The sequence below is a fragment of the Epinephelus moara genome, chromosome 19 (assembly GCF_006386435.1).
Source record: "Epinephelus moara isolate mb chromosome 19, YSFRI_EMoa_1.0, whole genome shotgun sequence".
Classification (NCBI taxonomy): Eukaryota; Metazoa; Chordata; class Actinopteri; order Perciformes; family Serranidae; genus Epinephelus; species Epinephelus moara.
The window spans coordinates 8,282,713-8,302,621 of NC_065524.1; the positions used below are offsets into that span (position 1 = coordinate 8,282,713).

The 19,909-nt window shown below is 41.3% G+C and overlaps 1 protein-coding gene across 2 annotated transcripts in view; it reads left to right on the top strand.

Annotated features, from left to right (window-relative positions):
• Nucleotides 1-1,296: 1,296 nt before the first annotated feature.
• LOC126406589 (inositol polyphosphate-5-phosphatase A-like) overlaps nt 1,297-19,909 on the top strand; it is a 169,859-nt gene continuing 151,246 nt past the window's right edge. For both annotated transcript variants that reach the window (XM_050070953.1, XM_050070952.1), the window contains exon 1: nt 1,297-1,795. In XM_050070953.1, the coding sequence (XP_049926910.1) occupies nt 1,718-1,795 (78 nt within the window). In that variant the 5' untranslated portion in view covers nt 1,297-1,717. The remainder of the gene's footprint in view (nt 1,796-19,909) is intronic.

Below are 19,909 nucleotides of genomic sequence, written 5' to 3' on the forward strand. Positions count from 1 at the left end.
AATTTCATGCACAGCACTCCACTAACTCAAGATTCAAGGGCGTGGGTTTTGTTTCAACTGTGAATATATATGAAACGGGGGTTGGGGGTCCTCTGCCTAAAAATTTTGAGCATCAAATGCTTACTCTCCTGCATTCTGGTGAATTTTTATGTACCAGTTCATGCATTTTCTGCATTAATTTATGGTATAAACATCTTTTAAGGTGTCAAAATAAAAGTCCTCTGTTTGTATTTGGTGAGCAAATGCACATAGAGCATGCCAGGGCTGACGTCAAAACCCGGAAGTTTAGCATAGCGCTGATTCCCGGAAGAGAAAGTGAATGTGATTTTTGCATTGCGTTTTGGATTATGTCAGAAAATAAGCTCTGTGGCTAACACAAGTTTATGATACTTACAGGTTTTGTTCAGCGAGATAATCTTCACATATGAACACCTTTCATACCGCATTTGAAGCTTAAATGCGATCGCCAGAAGTAAAAAGCTAACGTTAGGCTTTAACGGACTACATGACTACTCCACGGTCGCATGACTCTTGACGTCACCGCCACTAAGCTTTCAACTGATTTCGGCCGCTTTATTTTAAAAACATTGTATAATGGGGAAATCGGACTGTTTAAGCTAAATAAGAAGCTGTAATGGCGGACTGCCAGCACTCTCGCCTGTTCGGGGGTGATGACGTTTAATGTCCCCGACAGGGTTTGTAGTCGTATTGAGCAACTTGTTAGCAACCGCCTTTTTTACGACACGTAAAAGCTTCAAAATTCACAAGTAGGGTATTTACTGACGTGTTTTATGTCGTAGAACAAAACCTGAAACTCGCTTAAGCTTCTGTTAACCACAGACCTTATTTGAGGCATTTTACCAAAATCCCATTCAAAAAACGTATTGACTTTTAGACGAGAGAACCGGAAGTGCTAAAAGCGCTAACGGAGTTCCAGGTTTACTGGCACACTCTATTGTCTAAATATTGAGGGGGACGTGCCCCCTGTGTCCCCCTCAAAATCTACACCTATGTGTTGATTTCACTTTCATAAATGTAATGACATGAGATGTGGAAATAGTTTACATAAACAAAAGCCAGTTGCTTAATCTCAAGACAAAATTGAAGTTATGGTTACAGACAACAAAGGTCGACAACATGTAAAAGTCAAACACTATGGGGCAGCCCAGTTGTGTCCGATAATGGACGCCTTGATGTCAGGGACAGAAGTGTTGTGTTTATGGTGCGCTGGCCCTTTAAGACAGCCCCGTGTTTCCATTGGCACAGTGACGTCAGAGCAGTGAAGGACTCCAGCCTATCCTCTCTAAACAGTGAAGGCAATGGTCCTGGCAGAGAGTCCTGCTTTCGGAGGGAGACTTTTACACTGCACAAAAGCTAGGGGAAACACTCGTCGCTGAAATGAACCAGAGCCCCCGGGCACTCGCCGTGGATTAAAACGGAAACTTTTACGATGGCTCTGAACGTGAAAAAGTAGCACGAGAAGCCCGCTCGCTAACCGCCGCCACCAACGGACCTTCTACTGCAAAGCAACTCCTAGTAGATGCACGGCCACTGCTGAAAAATATGCTCCAGCCGAGCCGCCTCAACCCCGGCTTCAGTAGCAAATTCCCAGTGTTATAACCAGTTTTGTGAGACATTCGCCGGCTCCTGTTTGTTTGTTTCCTCCACTCCATACCTACAAAGTCCTCCGTACAAGTCCCACCTGCGAGAGAGAATTATGGCAGGGAAGCTGACAGCAGCGCAAGGCACAGGAATACTGCTGGTGACAGCCAACGTTGGATCCCTGTTCGAGGATGTGAGTTTCTCCATTGATAAACGTTGTCTGTCAGTGCTGTCTGTTCACGCCAATGTTGTGTCTCTACTTGTTTTTCTCACATACTGTCAACTCCGTCTTCATATTACGCTCAATAACGTCTCAGCTGGTCACGACTCGTGTGTGTGTCAAGTCGCGTGCGGTAGCCCGAACACCTATACTCTCACGCATTAACACATGGGCCTCACATAACCATAAAGACACATGCTAGCTCTATGTGTTATGGGTTATGTATTCTACACATGCAGTGACCCACTTTTTCTCTCACGTCCTGTGCCTGCTCTGTATGAATGGCAGTGTAAAATGTGAGTATTGATCACAGTGTGTAGCCTGTTACTGCTGCGGTACTGCCATGATCATGGTGCTCATTTTCAATTATCCAGTATATAACATGAGGTAATCAGGGGTACAGTAGCAGTTTACCTTTGCAGAGAACACCCACATTTTAGTCTGACATAAATCTGCCTGCATCACAACAAGCAAAACCAAACTTATGCAAGTTAAATTAGTTTGTTGGGAGGCAGAAACCATGAATGAAAGTGCAATAGCAGTTAAGTGATATTAGTGGTGGCTTGCCTTGTAGGAGTACTTTTGTTGCCCACTGCATCACTTGAGATGCTGCTTGCTTACCAAGTGTAACATACAGTGCTGATGTTTTACACCTTCTACTTATTTTTTCATTCATGTCAAGGCTGTCCTGCAGTAACTCCCTGAACAAGAGGTAGGGTATTTCCTAGAGCAGACACTATAATGAGTAACACCGATGCCACTTGAGATTGTATACTCACTAACATCCCATTTGCATCCTTATGAGAACAGGCAGCATTCAAATATCCACTCCAGATAAAGCCACTTTGCTTGGCTGGAGAAAGCAAAAGCATGCTGTGTGTGAAAATATAGGTGTGTCAGGCCTCCTAAGGAGTGTCCGTGCAGGTTGTTGAATGATACATAATGGCTGTTATCACGTATTTGGGCTCCTAGCTGTTTCTGCGTCAGGCTGTACCAGATAGCTCAACATGAAGGCAGTAAGTGTGACTGTTAGAATTAAATGCTTCAAGTTGAAACACTTTTGTGTCACTTTCGGTGTTGTGTCAATAGAGTCCCCCTCTTCCTCCCTCCTTTCACCCGTGTGAGGAGCTGATCCCAAACATGAGGGAAGAGCCGTCTCTGTCGCTGGAGTAAGCCTATTAATAGCCTGCCTCTCAAAAGCAGCACGCTTTTGGTGTCTTGTGGATATTTTTTTCCCTCCACCAGACTTCTAACAGACGGAGCCAAAATGCACATTAGAGCATGTTTCCTTCTATGAGTGGGTGTGCCGGTCATATATGAGGCTATCTGTAGTCTGCAGTGTGACGGCATCCCTTATGATGCATATGAGTTCAATGAAGTCTTTGTGGACTCCTTTTAATGCTTTTTTTCACCATGACCATATTCTGTGTCATGGTGGCATAGCCTGACCCTAAGCTTACAAGATGAAATGCATCAGGCCTCTAAAGTTGGAGGTATATTCCCGTATGATCACATAGAGTTTGATCTCTAGATGGAAAATACGCCATTTGAAACTTTCCTTTTTGCAGCTCATATTACATGTCTGCAGGCTCCTGTGTTTACATCCATTACAAAAGTAAGCACACTCTTAACAGCCTCAACATGCAGTTATGGTGTGTTTGAACAAGGAGTGCCACTCTGCACTATTGATTAAAGTATTCAATGTGAAATATACACAGATTTTGTTTCCTTGTTGATTGAAGGTGTAGGAGAAAGAGGCAATTTAAGATGACGAGAACACGATGTCTATGGACAAATGTCAAGGATCGATGAAGACATGTAAGATCGGCTGATGTTGACTGTGCTATCATATGCTGGAAAGCCTTGAGGAGTCTGGATCATCAGGGTTGCAGGTTTCGGCAATAATGACGCAGATAGAAATTGTGAGCGTCACACATTTAGAGCGTGCAGAAAGCACACTGAACACAAGTCTTTCTGAAAGGCAGACTATGTAAATTTTGAAATCAGAAATAGCATAAAAACATATTTCTGTGTACTTTAAAAACACATCAGTTTTATCAAAATATAACTTGAGTATGTGTTATTTAAAGATTCATTGCTATTAAAAGTTAGAATTTGTTTGTCAAGTGATTGACGAACTCCCACAGAGTAGAGCTCAGTGGCCAAAGTTGCCATAGAGCAGTTAAAACATGTTACCATAAAATACAGTGTCTTAGATGGTGGATTTTCTAAAGTGCATCACAGCTCCGTGGCTGTGTCCGCAAGCGGTAACAGGACCCCCAACTCTGCCCGTCACTGGCTGCTTAAACTATTAAGTCACACAGTACTGTCCAAGTTTTTTTAATGCTTGTAAAACTATTCGTCTGAGTCTTTCCCTACAACTGTTACTTACTTATATGAAAACAGTCTCTGATCCATTGTGCTGATTTCGAAATTCACTCATGTGGTCCGTGCATGGTGATCAAAACTCATGCTTTGATGTTAAAGGGACAGTTCAACCCAAAATCAAAAACATATTTTTCCTCATATATGTAGTGCCATTAATTGATCTAGATTGTTTTGGTGTGAGTTGCAGAGTGTTGGCGATATCGGCTGTAGAGATGTCTGCCTTCTCTTTAATCTAATGGAACTAGATGGCACTTGGCTTGTGTCGCTCAAAGCGCCAAACAAGTACATTTGAAAAACTCAACAGCAATGTCTCTTTCCAGAAATCATGACCTGGTTACTCAAGATAATCCACAGACCTTGTTGTGAGCAGTTTCATGTAGGAACTATTTTCTTTCTACTTAACTGCAGCCATATCAGAGCACAGGAGGAAGTGTGCATCTACTCATGGACGAGAGTCTTGTGCAAAATGTAAACATTAATGGCGCCCTCCTCAGCTGAGCTGTGACATTAACTAGCTCAGTAGGAGATGCACATTTCCCTCTGTGCTGTGAGTGTGTAGTCGAGTGCTATCTAGTTCCATTATTTTGGAGAGAAGGCAGACATATCTACAGCTGATATCTCCAACACTTGACAGCTCACACCAAAACTATCTAGACTAAGAAATAGCACTACAAGTAAGAGGAAAAATATGTTTTTAATTTTAGAGTACACTGTCCCTTTAAAGTCGTTATTCTGTTCATCAGCCTCATTGTGTCATTTAGCCAATTAGAATTTTGTCTGACTACAGTTATGAGTTATTGTTTGAACAACACCTAAACCAAAAGACAAACAATCATCCTCCAACTCGAGTCATCTTCCTTTGTTGGCCCTCTGAGCCCTCCTCGGTGAATCTCATTATGACAGCAAACACTGGTTTCTCACCTAGAGCTGCCACGATTAGTCGACTAATCGCTGACTAATCGACTATTAAAATAATCGGTGACTATTTTAGTAGTCGACTAATCGGTTTGAGTCATTTTTCATAGAAAAGTACTATAAAAGTACCCCAAAATACTCTTACTGCAGCTTCTTACGTTCAGATATTGGCAGCTTTACACACTCCCGTGACAGTGAACTAAAACCCAGCGTGAGTATGAAACAAGACATTAGATGACATAATTTTGGGGTTTGGGCGAGACAGACCGACATTGTTCAACATTTTAACACATTTTTCGATGAAATGATTAGTCGACTAATCGAAGAAATAATCGACAGATTAGTCGACAGTGAAAATAATCGTTAGTGGCAGCCCTATTCTCACCATTTTTAAAACGGCCACCAAGAGTAAACCATTATTTGCTTTTTGTGTCTCACATGCTCACTTTGTGTTTCTAAGTTAAAATACAGTTACGGTAGAACTAAACAACTGCGTGTGACAATGAAGCTTAAACATATATTATCCTACGCTATACATTAAGTCCTCCCAAGCCTCAGGATATTTACTCCCCAGGCTTGGTCTTATTATGTGCTCTCATCTTGAAGACACAGTGGGAAGGTACTGTGGGATTCCCATGTCTCAGCCTGCCGTACACAGTCCATCTAAAATGAAGCCAGTTCATGTTTTTGCTGAACTGTCAGCTATTGTCACTTGTCATACCTGCTAATGGCCATCACAGGAAAATAGGCTAAAAGAGAGTGAGTGTGTGCAAAAATTAGTGAATAAATGAGTAAGTAGCTTTTTTGATTCAGGACATCCAAAATGCCACTGTGGTGTCTTAAAAACAAGCTGCACTATAGCAGGCCTGTTGCACCAATCTGAAGAACGGATGTAGTTGATGATGGAGTAGAGCCACTACATTTCATAACTTCACAGCTGAGTTTAATGTAGGTTGGAGACTCATGCCATGCACACGCTCATGTGGGCATGTTAACCTTACTTGGAATGCTCAGGAGTGTTTTCCTTTTGGCGTTGGATTGTTTAAACAGGTGGACGTTGTGCTGGCTGGACTTAAGTGTCACCAAATAACAGCACCATGACGCCTGAGGCACAGGTATTGTTTTGAAAGAGATCGGAGGTGTAGTTCTTGACGTGTTCGGTAGTCTACTGTATCAACAAACCAGCTACAGGAAACTAGTCTAAAATGGAAAGTTTGGATGTTGGAATTCATGCTCAGGGAAACCTTTAACAAAATGCTCTGGTGCTGAATGCCAGCTACCTCCTATAACTCATATACCTGACATGAACATGTGAGAAAAAACATTTCAGACAAGCCTCTACAGGTATGTCTATCATGCTTTACTTAATTCCTATCATACACCAGAAGACCTAAGTCTGACGCCGTCTCATGTCAGACTACAGTATTTTGCAAAGACTGGGGATTTTGCAGGGTCACTATTTGCAAGACCCCAACTAGATTATTTTTGTGACAATTTCCCATCCTTTTCCTTGTGGAAAATACTACGCTAACTTCCCCTTCAGAAATATGAATTATGCTCATATAAATTAATTGCTTATGAAAAAACCACATCACTCCAGAAACACAAGATAAAAAGTGTCATATGTTGACTGTATTCTTGTCAATTTGGCATCAATATAATCTATAAAGATAAAATGTATTTGCGTACCATGTTACATTTTTGGATTTTGTTGCCTCAACTCGCCACAAGCCTCCGTTTATTAGCTGTGCTATTTTATAGGTTATTATAGCAATTCTTTGGATAACGATATGATATTTGCCGATATTACAAAGTCCACTACAATAAGATAAAGATTTAAATTGATTCAGGGGCCTTCTATTGATATGAGACAATATTATATGCCCATTTACCACAGTCTGTTACAGAAGCTGCCACCTCTTTCTTTTCTACAACACGTGCAGTATAGTTTACTTACTTTAAATCCCTAAAACAGCACATGAGGTAAGTTAACCTTCAGGGCTTTCTTCCAGAGAGCTTTTTCTGAAAGAAATCTTTTCATTTTAATCCAAACCACGATCCTTTCCTAACTGGTTTAAAACCCCGAAGGCAAACTTCTCCTAACAGCCATAAAACATGGACCAAACCAACAACAAGATCATTTAACAAAAGTACAAATTCAGCTCAGTAATAACTGTCAAGGTTCATAAACAAAACAATTGTTTTTTTGCTAGTCATTCATCATTAGCTTAAACATGTTTACAATGCATAAATTAGCCTCGCAGCTACCAGACTGTTTTTCCTCTACTCAAAGCTTAACCAATTACCTCACTGAATCTCTTGACAAAACAGCACATTTGAATTTGAGCCTGCATGCACGTTTTTTCAGCCGAACATTGTTGAAACAAACCAACTGATGTTGCTGTAGTAAGTTAACGTAATGAGATGCCCGACCAGGCAGGTATATCTGGTTTTATCTCGTAAAGATTCTATTTACATGCGGCATGTGGACTCTGTGTTGATCCATGTTTTCTCCATAATCAAAAATATTTCCACACTACTGATTTATTCCCCAATAAATATCGTTATTCTCATTTTCGTTCTCATGAGTCCCTTTTCAGTAATATTAAATACATACAGACTTAAGACAGCTTGGACTGAGTTCTGTGGTCACCTTAAACTAGATCATCAAGATCACAGAGAGTTTATTACAGCTTTGGAAATTTGTCCAAGGCAGAGAAATTGCATGAAAAGTAGTTTGTTGTAAAGCCGGCATAAGTTGCAGGGACTGGAATCCAGTTGTTTAAACGTGCTCTACCACCCAAAATCTCTACCACTTAGAAGTTCTTGTTAGTTATGTTTACTGACCTTGGTTTGCTTGCATTTGTGCAGTCTGAACCTAAATAAACCCAACCCAAAAGTAACAAAGTAAACTTTTCCACCGTGGCTCGGTCCTGAGAAAACAAACTATAGGTGTGATTTGAGTGTCCTTGTCTACTGTGTGATCTGTGGTTGTAACTGAATCTGGCTTGTTGACAGAGATCATATCATGACTTTAGGAGACTTTCCAGTGGGAAGCTCAGTTGGATGAATTCACATGATTAAAATCTGACAGATGCCAACTCTCCAGACAGCTTTAATTGCTGAGGATGTGAGTTGAGTTGTTGCTCTGCTCTCCGATTCTTTGTGTGTAGACTCCTCTCCGTTCATATTATCCTGATGATGGCTGTCTACATTCTCCTGTCCTCCCATTGCAGTAAACAGTGGGCACTGGCTCTGGTTTGCATTTGATTACAACCACTCTGTTTTTGATTACATACACCCATTGTTAGCCAAGCCAAGATGACCATATGGTGACGCAATAGATAACTATGAATAGCCCCCCTTGCGAGTTTGGTCTTCCAACTTATTTTTCATCATCTCTCCATGCGTCTCCCTCTCCTGCCCATTGACAGCTCATTAGCTCAGGCTATCACAGCCTGGAGCCCACTGAGCTGCCATATTTACACCACTAAAGATAGTACAGAGCAGGAAAAAATACCTGCCTGACTCAGTGTGTCCTCAAACCTGGAAGCTGTGCACACACTTCTTCCAGTGTTTTGTCTTCAATGAGTGTTATACAGTCTGTGTGTGGTTGGGAAGTATTTGAGCCAGCATAGAAACTATATTTAGCCTTTAATCACATGGCCGATGGTAGTGAATTCCCTAAGTGAATAATGTAATTGAGCATTCAGGATGTGTATTTATAGTGTTGGCAATAGTAGTGCAAATATGTGACACCAGACATGATGCTGCAGTGTTGAGGCTCAAACGGAGGAAGCAAATGGCTTTATTCTCAATATCAAGTCTTCACTTTGCGTCCAGCTCGCCATGTTTTCTCCCATTTTCTTGGCTCAAGTTTTATGAAGAGAAGCTCAGCAGCAGAGGCTGTGACTAAATACTTCATCTGACAGCTTGATTTTGCGTTTCTTCCCCTGCCAAAGTCTGTTCCAGTGTGTTGCTGCAGGAGTGGAAAAGTTTATGAAAGAAAGATCAGATGATGCTATTTTGGTTTTCTCCCTGCTCTGCCCTCCTCCATCCTGTCATAACACGGAATTAGAGTTTCAAGGAAAAGATGTTGGAAAGGGCTGAAAATTGCCACCAGCAGGCAACAAAAGGTCGGAATAGTACAATAATAGTAATCGTACTAATAGTAATTATACAGCATATTCTTCACCAGTATGTAGCATCCGAAAATGGCAATTATGTATCTAATAAATTATGATGAATATTTGTTTAACAGTGTCTAATGGTATTTGACAGTTTAGTTTCTATATTCAAATGTCTATTTTTATTTGGATATCCTCACAAATTTTTTATTAATTCTCAATGTAGAATTTTAAGAATACTGAATAAACAGCATTATCACTTAAGATGGTAAGAGAACGGTAGATGGTAGAAAAATAAATGGTACTACAAAATATTAGCCATTTACCCTGCATCCCACATATATGTGTGTTGGATATTTCCTGGGTCCAGACCCTTGAATCTGTCCATTCCACCGAATTGGAGTTGACCGATTCCTTTGGCATTGTGACGTGAAACAACAGTTCCTTGGTTAAAATAAAAAACGACTATATGCGCCATGGGGGCACTTGATTAGCCAATCAGCACCACTGGTGGGACTAATGCAGTTGTCAAGAATTGTCAGGAGGTGCAAGGGAACCAATAAGGAGTAACAAGAACAATGGTGAGCACTACAGACAAGATAGACGATGCTGCTGAGGCCTTTCTAAATCAACACGTCTTTTTAATATTGCCCAACATCGTAGTTTGTTTTACTTTGCTCTTCTCCACTTTTAAAACCCCTGCAAACAGGTATGTTAGTCTGGCTACATGTCACTGTTAAAATGACGTTGGACTCAGGTGGACACTTTGGTCTCTAGTGATGACTTAGGGAAAATAGAGTCCTCCTCACCCATGGATGGGTGGAGATGGAGTATAACGGGTTGATATTTCTCACTCATATCATGCAATGTCAGATTGACAAGCTGTAGCAAATGCTTTCATTTTAAAACAACTCCACTGTGGCAATAACAATGTAAGAGTGGTTTAATAAATGTGATGTGAATGTTGCAATCTGTTGTCGTCAAACGATACCACACCATGAACAGTGTATTGTAGATTTTGCATGTTGTGTGTGCTGTTGTGTATTATGTAGGGGATAATGTCCAGTGAGCGGGTCATTACCACAAAATAAACCCCATCACAATGAGGCAGGTGTTAAATCATATATATAGTATCCCACTTGTTACAAGGCTACTTACTAAAGAAATCAATCATTTGACAGTAAATATTGGTTTAAAAATTATTTCATTGATTTAAATATGACTTTTTGCTAAGTGCCTATGAGCAGAACTGCATCCAATGCTGCAGTGTGCTATTCAGAAATAAGACTGTAGAATGCTGTAATTAACCAATCAGAATCGAGCATTCAAAAAGCTATGTAATAAATATGTTTAATGTATATTGTATAATCACTTGCATTATAACCTAGTTTTAAAAGTGGAAAGGTGTTGCCACAGGAGAGAATGATGGTGTTCAAGTCTTCAAGGAAAGCCCTGCAGCTACTCTGCACAGAGTCAAGCCTCCCACAACCACTCCAGGCTGTCACTGGGGGTAAAAGTTGAGGGCCCTCTCATGAGAGGTAAGCCCCGCTTTCTGCGTCACTCAGTGCTCTGGGTTTTCTTCACACAGCCAGCCCCTCTCATGATGGAATGAATGCCAGACTCATTGACTTGTTACAGCTGGACATCATTCAACTAGATAGCTTCTGCAAAATGTCATACGAAATGATTAGGTAACATGAAGTGGTTATCGCTCACTGTCCTTTGATGTCAACACTGCCATTACCAGCTAATTTGCTTAGGATGTTGTGGTTTTTTGAATGAAGGAGGGGTTCAAATGTTTCAGATTGAATTCAACTCTGGCAAATTTCTGCCACTGACAAATAGCTGTCTTGATAAGGTTGATTGTTGAGGGAACAATCCTAAATGGAGGGTGCTATGTTGCACACTTTAGTTTTATTTAGCATTTTCTGTCAGGCTATAAACAGCTCCTCAAATGAAAAATGGTTTGCAGACTAGCTTGCATAGGTTTTCTCTCCTCTACAGTTACCCTTAATTGAATCAAATAATGTATAGTCCAGAGAACATAATGCCAAGTGGGTGTAAACGGCACAGAGAAAATAGAAGCTCAGAGAGCTGTTGTGACTGACTAGTGTGAACATGTTCCTGGCTGGCTAGTGTGTTAGCGGTTTGCTCGGTCTGAGTTCAGAGTCTTGTTTGGATATGACAGTGCTTCAAACACAAATCACAATACTGAGGTTTCCTAGTTTGCCATCAGTAAATGACTAGGCATGACTGTTATTTGCATTATCAAGTTTACGTGTGCTTTAGTCTCTGCCTTTTCTTTAGTCTGATTTTATACAGTTTGCTTCAGGGCTCTTTTGGATGTCAGAGGCTGTCTCACATCAGACACCTTGCTGTTTTTTGAGCTGTCGATTTGGTTTCTCACTTCTCCAAAATGGGACAGAATTGAGGTCATACTGTAGATGATCCATGTGATTCATCTCAGATCCTTAGCCAAATTAGAAAGTTGCAGAGTTCTCCCAGTAAGAACAACCTTATGTTGTGTGTTTGATCAGTGCAGATGTTCACATTTCTCAAGTTTGTCTCCTAAAGCATCTGACACACTGACAACATCACTGTGTCCTCATACCTCCTGTTTGTATCTTTTTGGCACAGGAGTATCAAGCTGTTTTCCTGAGTTTTACCTCCCAGGTGCTGAGTCAAGTCACCATGCCCCAGATCAGAGCAGAGGAGTCTTCTCAGGCCCAAACTACCAGATGTGTGGATATGATCATGTTGCTGATGTGGAGAACCATCTGTCCCCCCCGACTGGCCTGAGCTGTTGATCTTACCAGGCAAAATAAGCATTCACTCACTGAACCAGACAGCAGAGTTTACAGTGGGGGTCTCTGAGGGAAAGTTAGGCACTCACAGACATACATATGAAACTTGAGACAGTCTCTCAGTAATATATAGCATGAGACAGGGACTTTACAGTGGGTCGACTTTTTCCAACTTTTCCAGAGTTCATTGACCCCGCTCAGGAGGATTTGATAATGGGTGTGTGAGCAGAGTGGGACAATGAATAGCCAGGCCCCATTGGGCCCAGATAAGGAACTGGGATAAGGGTGGGAGTGTCGAGGCAGAGCAGGCAAAGCTTGGGTTCATTCCAAGAGCCATAATTATCCAGGATGGGAAAGCCAGAGAGGGATACCCCCCCACCCATCCCTCTGATGAGGCCAAGGACTCATTCATAAGATTCCCTGAAGAGACAACAGTGGGGGTTCAGTCCACATGAAAATTCACATACAGTAGTACAATGGAATCGATGTAACGGAAGCATCAAGTCATTGTGTCTGCTTGTGTTCAGTCATGTTCTACTAGTCGTGCTCCTGTCTGCTGCAGAGGACAAATGTATTTGGTCAGTGTTTTTTGAGACAATTATTGTAGTCACCTTGGATCTTTCTGTTCAGTCACCTTCAGCCATTGTTTCATTTGCCGTAGTAATTAACAAGGTCTATTAAAGTCAGACACAAAAAACAGGAAACGTTTAAGAGCTTTAAAGTAATTATTAAGTGTGTTATTTGATTATAACTGCTTGCTGCCACTTTATGTTACCATCAGATGTAGTGTGGTGCAAGCCTGATTTTCATAGACACTGACAACTACACAGTGTCAGAGGTTTCCATGTGTTTTATTTGGAAGTAAATGTGTAAGCTATAACCGGGTTATTCTAACCCATTTACTGTATGACATTTACATGCATAAATACAAAACCAGATTACTTGAGTAAAGCTCAGTGCTTGTAAATATATAGGGCTTATTAGGTGGTAAAATGTCAGACCCACAGTGCACTGATGTTACTATGGTGTTGCAACAGTGCATTAATTAGAGCCCTGCAGCCTGGTGTCCGTTAGGCTTCAGCAGCAGCCGTTTGCCATCTGTACTTGCTAAATATTAGTTGACATGCAGAGAGGAGTTACCTGAAGGATGTCTCCATGTCTCAGTTTGCAGCCAGAAAGCACACTGTGGATTTCCCAAGCTTTCCCTCCATGTCCAGACATGCCTGTCTCCTTCATTGCCTTTGAGGGTGGGAGTCATGTGTTTTGTGTACGTATTTCTGCTATTTTCAGATCAAATGTTTGTTGCATTGTTGCTTGCATTAGACAAAGAACTTCACTTTTTTCTAATAGCACAGCTCCTTGCCTCTTGTCACATTCAGAGCCTTCTTCTAAAAGCTGGGTCCTCTTATGCATCTCTTTTATGCTGCTGAGTGAGGGCCAGGACACATGCTGCGTCTTACTCTGCCTGGAAAACGCGAGGTCGGGTGCTTCTCCTGTGCCTACTCAGTGCCAGCTTTCAAGGGCACTGAGGTTGCGCCTGATATTGTGAAGTGACCACAACCAGCACTATATTGTCACTCACCAGAAATGCCGAGTTCGGAACATCCTCTTCCACGTGTTGTTTTTTAAGAGTGTATTAGGACTTAAACACGGTCCTTGGGACAGATGTAAAGCTCATGGTAGTCCTGCACTAAAATGTTCAATTTCTTCTCTATATTTATCACAGATTGATGTTTGCAGAAGTGAGGGAACATATCTGAAGGCTGTGAGTGGTTGTTCCTTGTCACATGACATGCAGTGCGCGTACTACATTCCAAAAGTTGAATTTGTTTATCTCATGTTGCAGACAGGTGCTTGGGAACGCATGCGTGCGGCAATGGCATCATCCACCCTTTTGAGAGCTCATTCTGCTCGTCTACATTGAAAATAATTGATTTGAGTGTGTGAAAAATGCGGCATGTGTACAGGCCCTGAGAATATTTTGATGTCTCTCTGCTGTTAACGTCACAGTTTCTGGTTTGAGCACTAAAGTTTAGAGACCGTTATCTTGCTGTAAAACGTTCTGTCTTTAGCATGCATTAAATTTAAACTGAAACTGAACAAAAAATCTCACTTGACTGTAGTGGTATCTAGCCATACGGACAGCTTTGTTTTGATCTGCCAAGGTTTTGAGATAGCTGTCTAATATCTGCTGCTGCCCCAAAACATTGAAGATTAATTGGTTTTAATTCATTTGAGTTTTGATACCAGCACAATGAGCACATGGAGATAAGAGTGTTTTTTTTTTTAACTTCTTTGTAAACCGTTTGATATAGTTGTGGTATGGGGAGGGTTCTTTCCATGCATGATGAGAATCATGACCTTTTTTTTGTGTTCACATATTGATGGGGTCGGAAAGTTCACAGCTTCTTACGTACTTCTCACTTTTTTTTAATCAAATGCTCTGGTTGAGGTTGACCAATGTGGATTTTGTTACGGCTCAGGTGCTCTTTTCGTGGTAACAAAACCAGAGCTGATGATTTTCTCTAAGAACACATTTCATGGTTTCAATAATGTTCTGTAGGGTAGAGAATGTTGGATAATTTGCAAAGAGAGGTTTATGTTTTATCTATTTTTTTTTTTAACCGTGTGTCATGAAAGTGTTGGTATTTATACCTGGAATTCTGTGTTCAGTTTATGTGCAGCACTTGAGCTTGCGTCAGCAGTGTTTTTCAGAGGAATTTGGCTCACTTTCATCTTGTAAACCCAAAGTGTGTGTTTTAAAGGGTCCGCTTAGCAACAGCAGGCCTTCTGTCCACTTATGTTTTTATCTATGCTCCACATCCACTTCACTTACATACAATCTGTTGTGGTGATGTCGGATTTACACCTCACGATGTGTTTGTTATAGTCATACATGCACATGCTTTTCTCTCTGTCCTTCTGTGTTTTCTCCCAGCAGCTCATGGGGAGAGACACAAACCGAATGATTGCAGAATTGCTCTTTTATCTCCCTAGAAGCCAAACTTCTTCAATAAAAGAGCTGTGGCTTGCAGCCTGCCTATTCTGTCGCAGAGACAGGACCTCAAAATTTGTGTCCCTCCTGCTTTGCTGCACGTTATACCAAAGAGCTATTATCATCAGCAGCTGCAGGGTTTATTCAGAAAAAGGGGATGCATAAAATTGTCAGTCACAGACATCACGTGTCTTTACAGATGGGATAAATGGAACGGATAGCTTTACAGACTGGATTTTCACTGATTTTCTTTTTTGGACATTATTCCAGGCTCAGCAATACTTCACTTTCAATTCAGTAATTTCAGGATTAACATTATTGTGTTGAACAGGTATTGTTTGAGGAATCTCAACCGTTTTTACTCTTTACAACTTAAACTGTGCTGTGTTAATAGCAGAGCGAGCCCTAGCCATTGCTGAGATGATGAAGACCAGGTTCAGAATTAAGATCAACCAGATGATTTCAGGGGTCACACTTTTGGAGATAATATCATTTTGATGTGTTAGGTATTCATAGCTTGTGTTGTGTTTGCTCCCAGAGCTTCAGTCAATGTGCGAAAAACTCTCTGACTGCAATGAAATCAAGTCAAACAGGGCCTGTTGTGCTAACACCAGTGATAACTAAACTGTGAAGTTGTGTTGTAGTTGCAGTTGGGGTGAAAGAAGATGCTATTGTTATTGTTTCAGTGTATTCAGGAGAAACTGTAGCCAGTTTTAGACAATACTGTAGCACCAAAGGTTAAAATATGTTGTTTTTATAACACATTTTTAAAAAGAATTAAATACATAGATGTAACATGTTATTTAGTGAGCTTTAGAGATGCTTTGGATAGAGCCATGCTAGCTGTTTCCCCCTGTTTACAGTCTTTATGCTAAGCTAAGCTATCCAGCTGTTGGCTGTAGCTTCATATTTAGTGCAGTGGTTATTAGACTTGTATCGATCCTCTCATCTAACTATAGGCAAGAAGCAAAAAAGCATATTAATCCAAGTGTCACACTATTTTGTTTGCTCCTACTGCACCACATCTACATTACCAGTTACACATGCACCAGCATGTGTGTATGATGTTGACAGTAGGTGGACTAGAGCCACAATGTAGTCAGCGTGTAAACAAAAGAGAAAGCTTCTTGGTTTATGTTAAAAACCACAAGCATTAACTTTGTTGTTGAAGAAGCTACAGATGGACCACATCATATCAACTTATATTTAGATATGTCAGAGGCAAAATTTCTTCTAAAGGCTGCGCTCACACCACATCAGGTGTTGCAGTAATTAGCCACAGTATTGCAGTGTCACGATAATGGCTTGTTTGTGGCAGAGTGGAGGGTGGAGACTATAAAAAGCCAATCTCCCTATCGCAGCAACTGAATATTTGTCTTTGGTAAGTTTTGTTATGTTGGCTTAAAAGATGTATAGAACTCCTTTTGATTATCTAGGGATGTCCCGATCAAGTTTTTCCCCCCCTGATCTGAGTCATTGAGTAATATTAAGTATCTGCTTATACCGAGTCCCGATCGGATTTGTCTGTTTTCCTAAATCGCTGTCTCACGGGAATTTCTCTGTCCCTTGAGGAGAGTATTCTCCAGTGTTTGTTGCTTTGACTCAGCCTTACCTGAGATAGTCTACCTGAATGAACTGTATTCAGTTGAGAGTTTAGTCCTCTGTACATGCGCATAAGGCTACATCAATAAATTATTTTTATTTGCATTTTGCTTGCGAGACTTTTGGTGTGCTTGCAGCGGCTTGGTGAGTGTGGTTGTCGTAAGCTCAGCACATCTGAGCATCTCCCCTCTGAGGGGGGTGAAACACCAGCACCAGTGCTCATAACGTGACAACAGCCATACATAACAGAAATAAACAGTCTCATACTGTATTTTTTCTGTCATTTATGGTGTGTGGTGTTTTGTGGTAGGCAGGGCCCAGCCCCTGCTTATACACACGTGAGCTTCATGGAGTAGAGGAGAGACTGACAGCTGAGCGTTGGAGAGCTGAGGACGGTTGCACTCATTGCGCTGCTGTGCATGAAAGCTTATAAACACCAGCTGAGGTCAAATAAAGGATCGGTATCGGGCTCTGTAAATGGCTTAATACAGCCGATCCTGATTAGTTAAAAATTGCCTTGATTGGCCCCTGTATTAGTCTTTGAGATCAGATCGGGACATCCCTGTGATAATCATTACTGTGGTATTTTTACTGCCGCAAAAGACACATGTGCGCGCCCACACAAACAAAGAAAGCAAGTGCTCTCCTTTGTAGTAGAGTACACACAAGCTGTTAATACACACTGTTATTTTTTTTGACTCACTATAATATTTACTTCTTAACTTTACAGCATTTTCGCCACAACGCCTGATTTGGTATGAATGCAGCCTCAATCCAACAGGTGCTTTGAACTTACTGACTGACATTACCCTAGAGCCCTGCTCTCTTGCTGCCAGTGCTCAAAATCCTGCCTTCTTTCTGAATTACTATGAGCTGATTTTGACACTCTGATACTTTCTTTGCCTTTGTGATTTAAAATCCTCACTTAAATTGCTTGGCTGACCCTGTGTAGCCACATCTTACACAGAAGTGTCTGCTCACATATCTGAAGGGCGTATGATGAGTGTCACACGTCACATCAAACATGCTGTGATGAACTTGTTTTGCAGGTTAGACAAAAACACAAAATTGGACACTTGGAAGATCTTTATCAGCAGGCTTTTACAAGCTGTATCTACTGTGTTGTGGTTTTTTAGTCCAGTGAAAAAGGCTTCTCCAGCTGAGTTGCACTTCTTTTCTCTGCTCACTCCCTTTATCCCCTACAGAGACCTCCACACTCACCAATTCCCTTTGTCTTTTCCCCATACACACTCAGCCACACATTCCCCCCAATACGGGTGTTTATTTAACCCTAAGCCTTTGATGGAGAGTGCTTATTGTCTCTGATCCACGTACAGTCGGTGGGCGAATATTTCCCAGTTAAGGCCATTGTTTTCTTTCCACCGTGGCCCCAGCCTGAAAAAGTACTAGCTGGTCTGGCCAAGTCATCAAGTGGAGCCTGGTACTGACTATGCTTGTGACCATACTTTTCCTCTGGCCTCTTGCTCTTTCGGGTTTCCTGCTCTGGAGTCATGCAGTTTGTCAGAGCACCTGGATGGTATTACTGTATGCTGTGCGTCTATAAATATCAGCTGTAATTTGGTCATAAATTTTTAGAGAATTTAAAAGCATGTTCATGCATCAGTCAGAGCGTCACGTTGCTCAAAAGGATATCTTCCATCACTCAGAACTACGTCTGGTTTCTCTCATCAACTTGCTAAGCCAAAATGGAAAACTCCCTCCCAATGAACATCAGTATTTGACTGTTTGACACACTCTGGTTCCCATTTAAGGCAAGCCAAGATGTACGCTGATAGAGCAATACATAATACACACACACGCACTAATACACACTCGCTACTGGTACTCCATCACTACTGAAATAGCTTGATAGCTCCTGTTATATGTCACATGGCACTCCAAAGAGTTTCAGCTTTGCATTAATAATACTTGAGAAAGCGTAGTGTGTAATACTGACTGTAGATGCGTACTGTATATACAGTACATGAATATGTTGTTTTGTGGCTATTGCTGGTCAATTGTCATGCTGCATCCAAAAGGCACGTGTTGTTTTCTTCTCTGAGATGCAAATAGAGGGCCAGCTGCACAGGGGGGTGGTATCGAGTGTTACTCCTCAGCAAGCTGCTGTGATTTTGGAGCTTGGCGCCTGCTTTAATTACTGCATCATTAGTCCTCCCACTCTCAGCCTCACTTCTAGAGAAAATGAAGGCCCAGAACAGTTGGGGACCTCGAATGTTTTATCTTTTCAAAATACTGAATATCAGATTAGGCTGTATTCTAAAACAATAAAATCCACCTTTCGCCAAAAACTCTCAGACAACAATGAAACAGCTTAGCATTGAACTGTGACAGTCTGTCTCCCTCTGTCTTTGCACCATGTATGAAATGTGCTGCATGCTCTGTGCAAGGCACCAAACTGGTCTCACTAACAATTCAACAAATTCTGACGCTTGATCAGTGGCCCTTGGCATCAGTTTCCAACGCACTGAGGCACCCTTTAGCGTCTGTATTCTGATGCTCTGAGCAACTTCCATAGAACAAGGAGCGAGAAACTTCGAGTAGGGTGGGCAGGACATTTTTAACCAGGTGACTGCTGTTTATTTAGTTAATTTATTCAGTGGGACCATGTACAGTTTGAGACATAATTGTCACCATTTGCAGACACAATACAAAGTTATACAATTAAAGGAAGACACAAGACACGCAACACAAAGCTTCACACAAGGAAGACACAAGACACGCAACACAAAGCTTCACACAATAGCACATCACAAATGTATGCTTGTTAAAAATAAACGCAAACCATGAAGACCATAAGATAGATTACAAGGTCAGTGAGTGCAGAGAAAAGCAGTTTAACAGACTTTTTAAGGTGGATTTTGCTGATAGAGCTGCAGCTCCTCACATCGTCAAGCAGGGTGTTCCATTGATTTGTGGCTTTTACAGAAAAAGCTGATTGCTCAAATGCAGTGCGGTGAAATGGTATGGAGAAACCTCTTATAGAGGATATTTATTTGGATCAAATAATGATGTTCATGTTCCTTAAAGGGCCAGTGTGTAAAATGGGTTGAAAACAGTGACATCAGTGGTCAAATTCTAGATTGCAGGGCTCTCGCTCACCCCTCCCGTCGGGTAAATGACGGTGGCCTTGTAGGGACAAAAAGCCTTGCGCACGAGTTTTTCAGGAGTAGGTCTATCTAGCGACGAGGTGAATATTTATTTAGAAATCTAAACCATGTTACGATATTGTAATGAA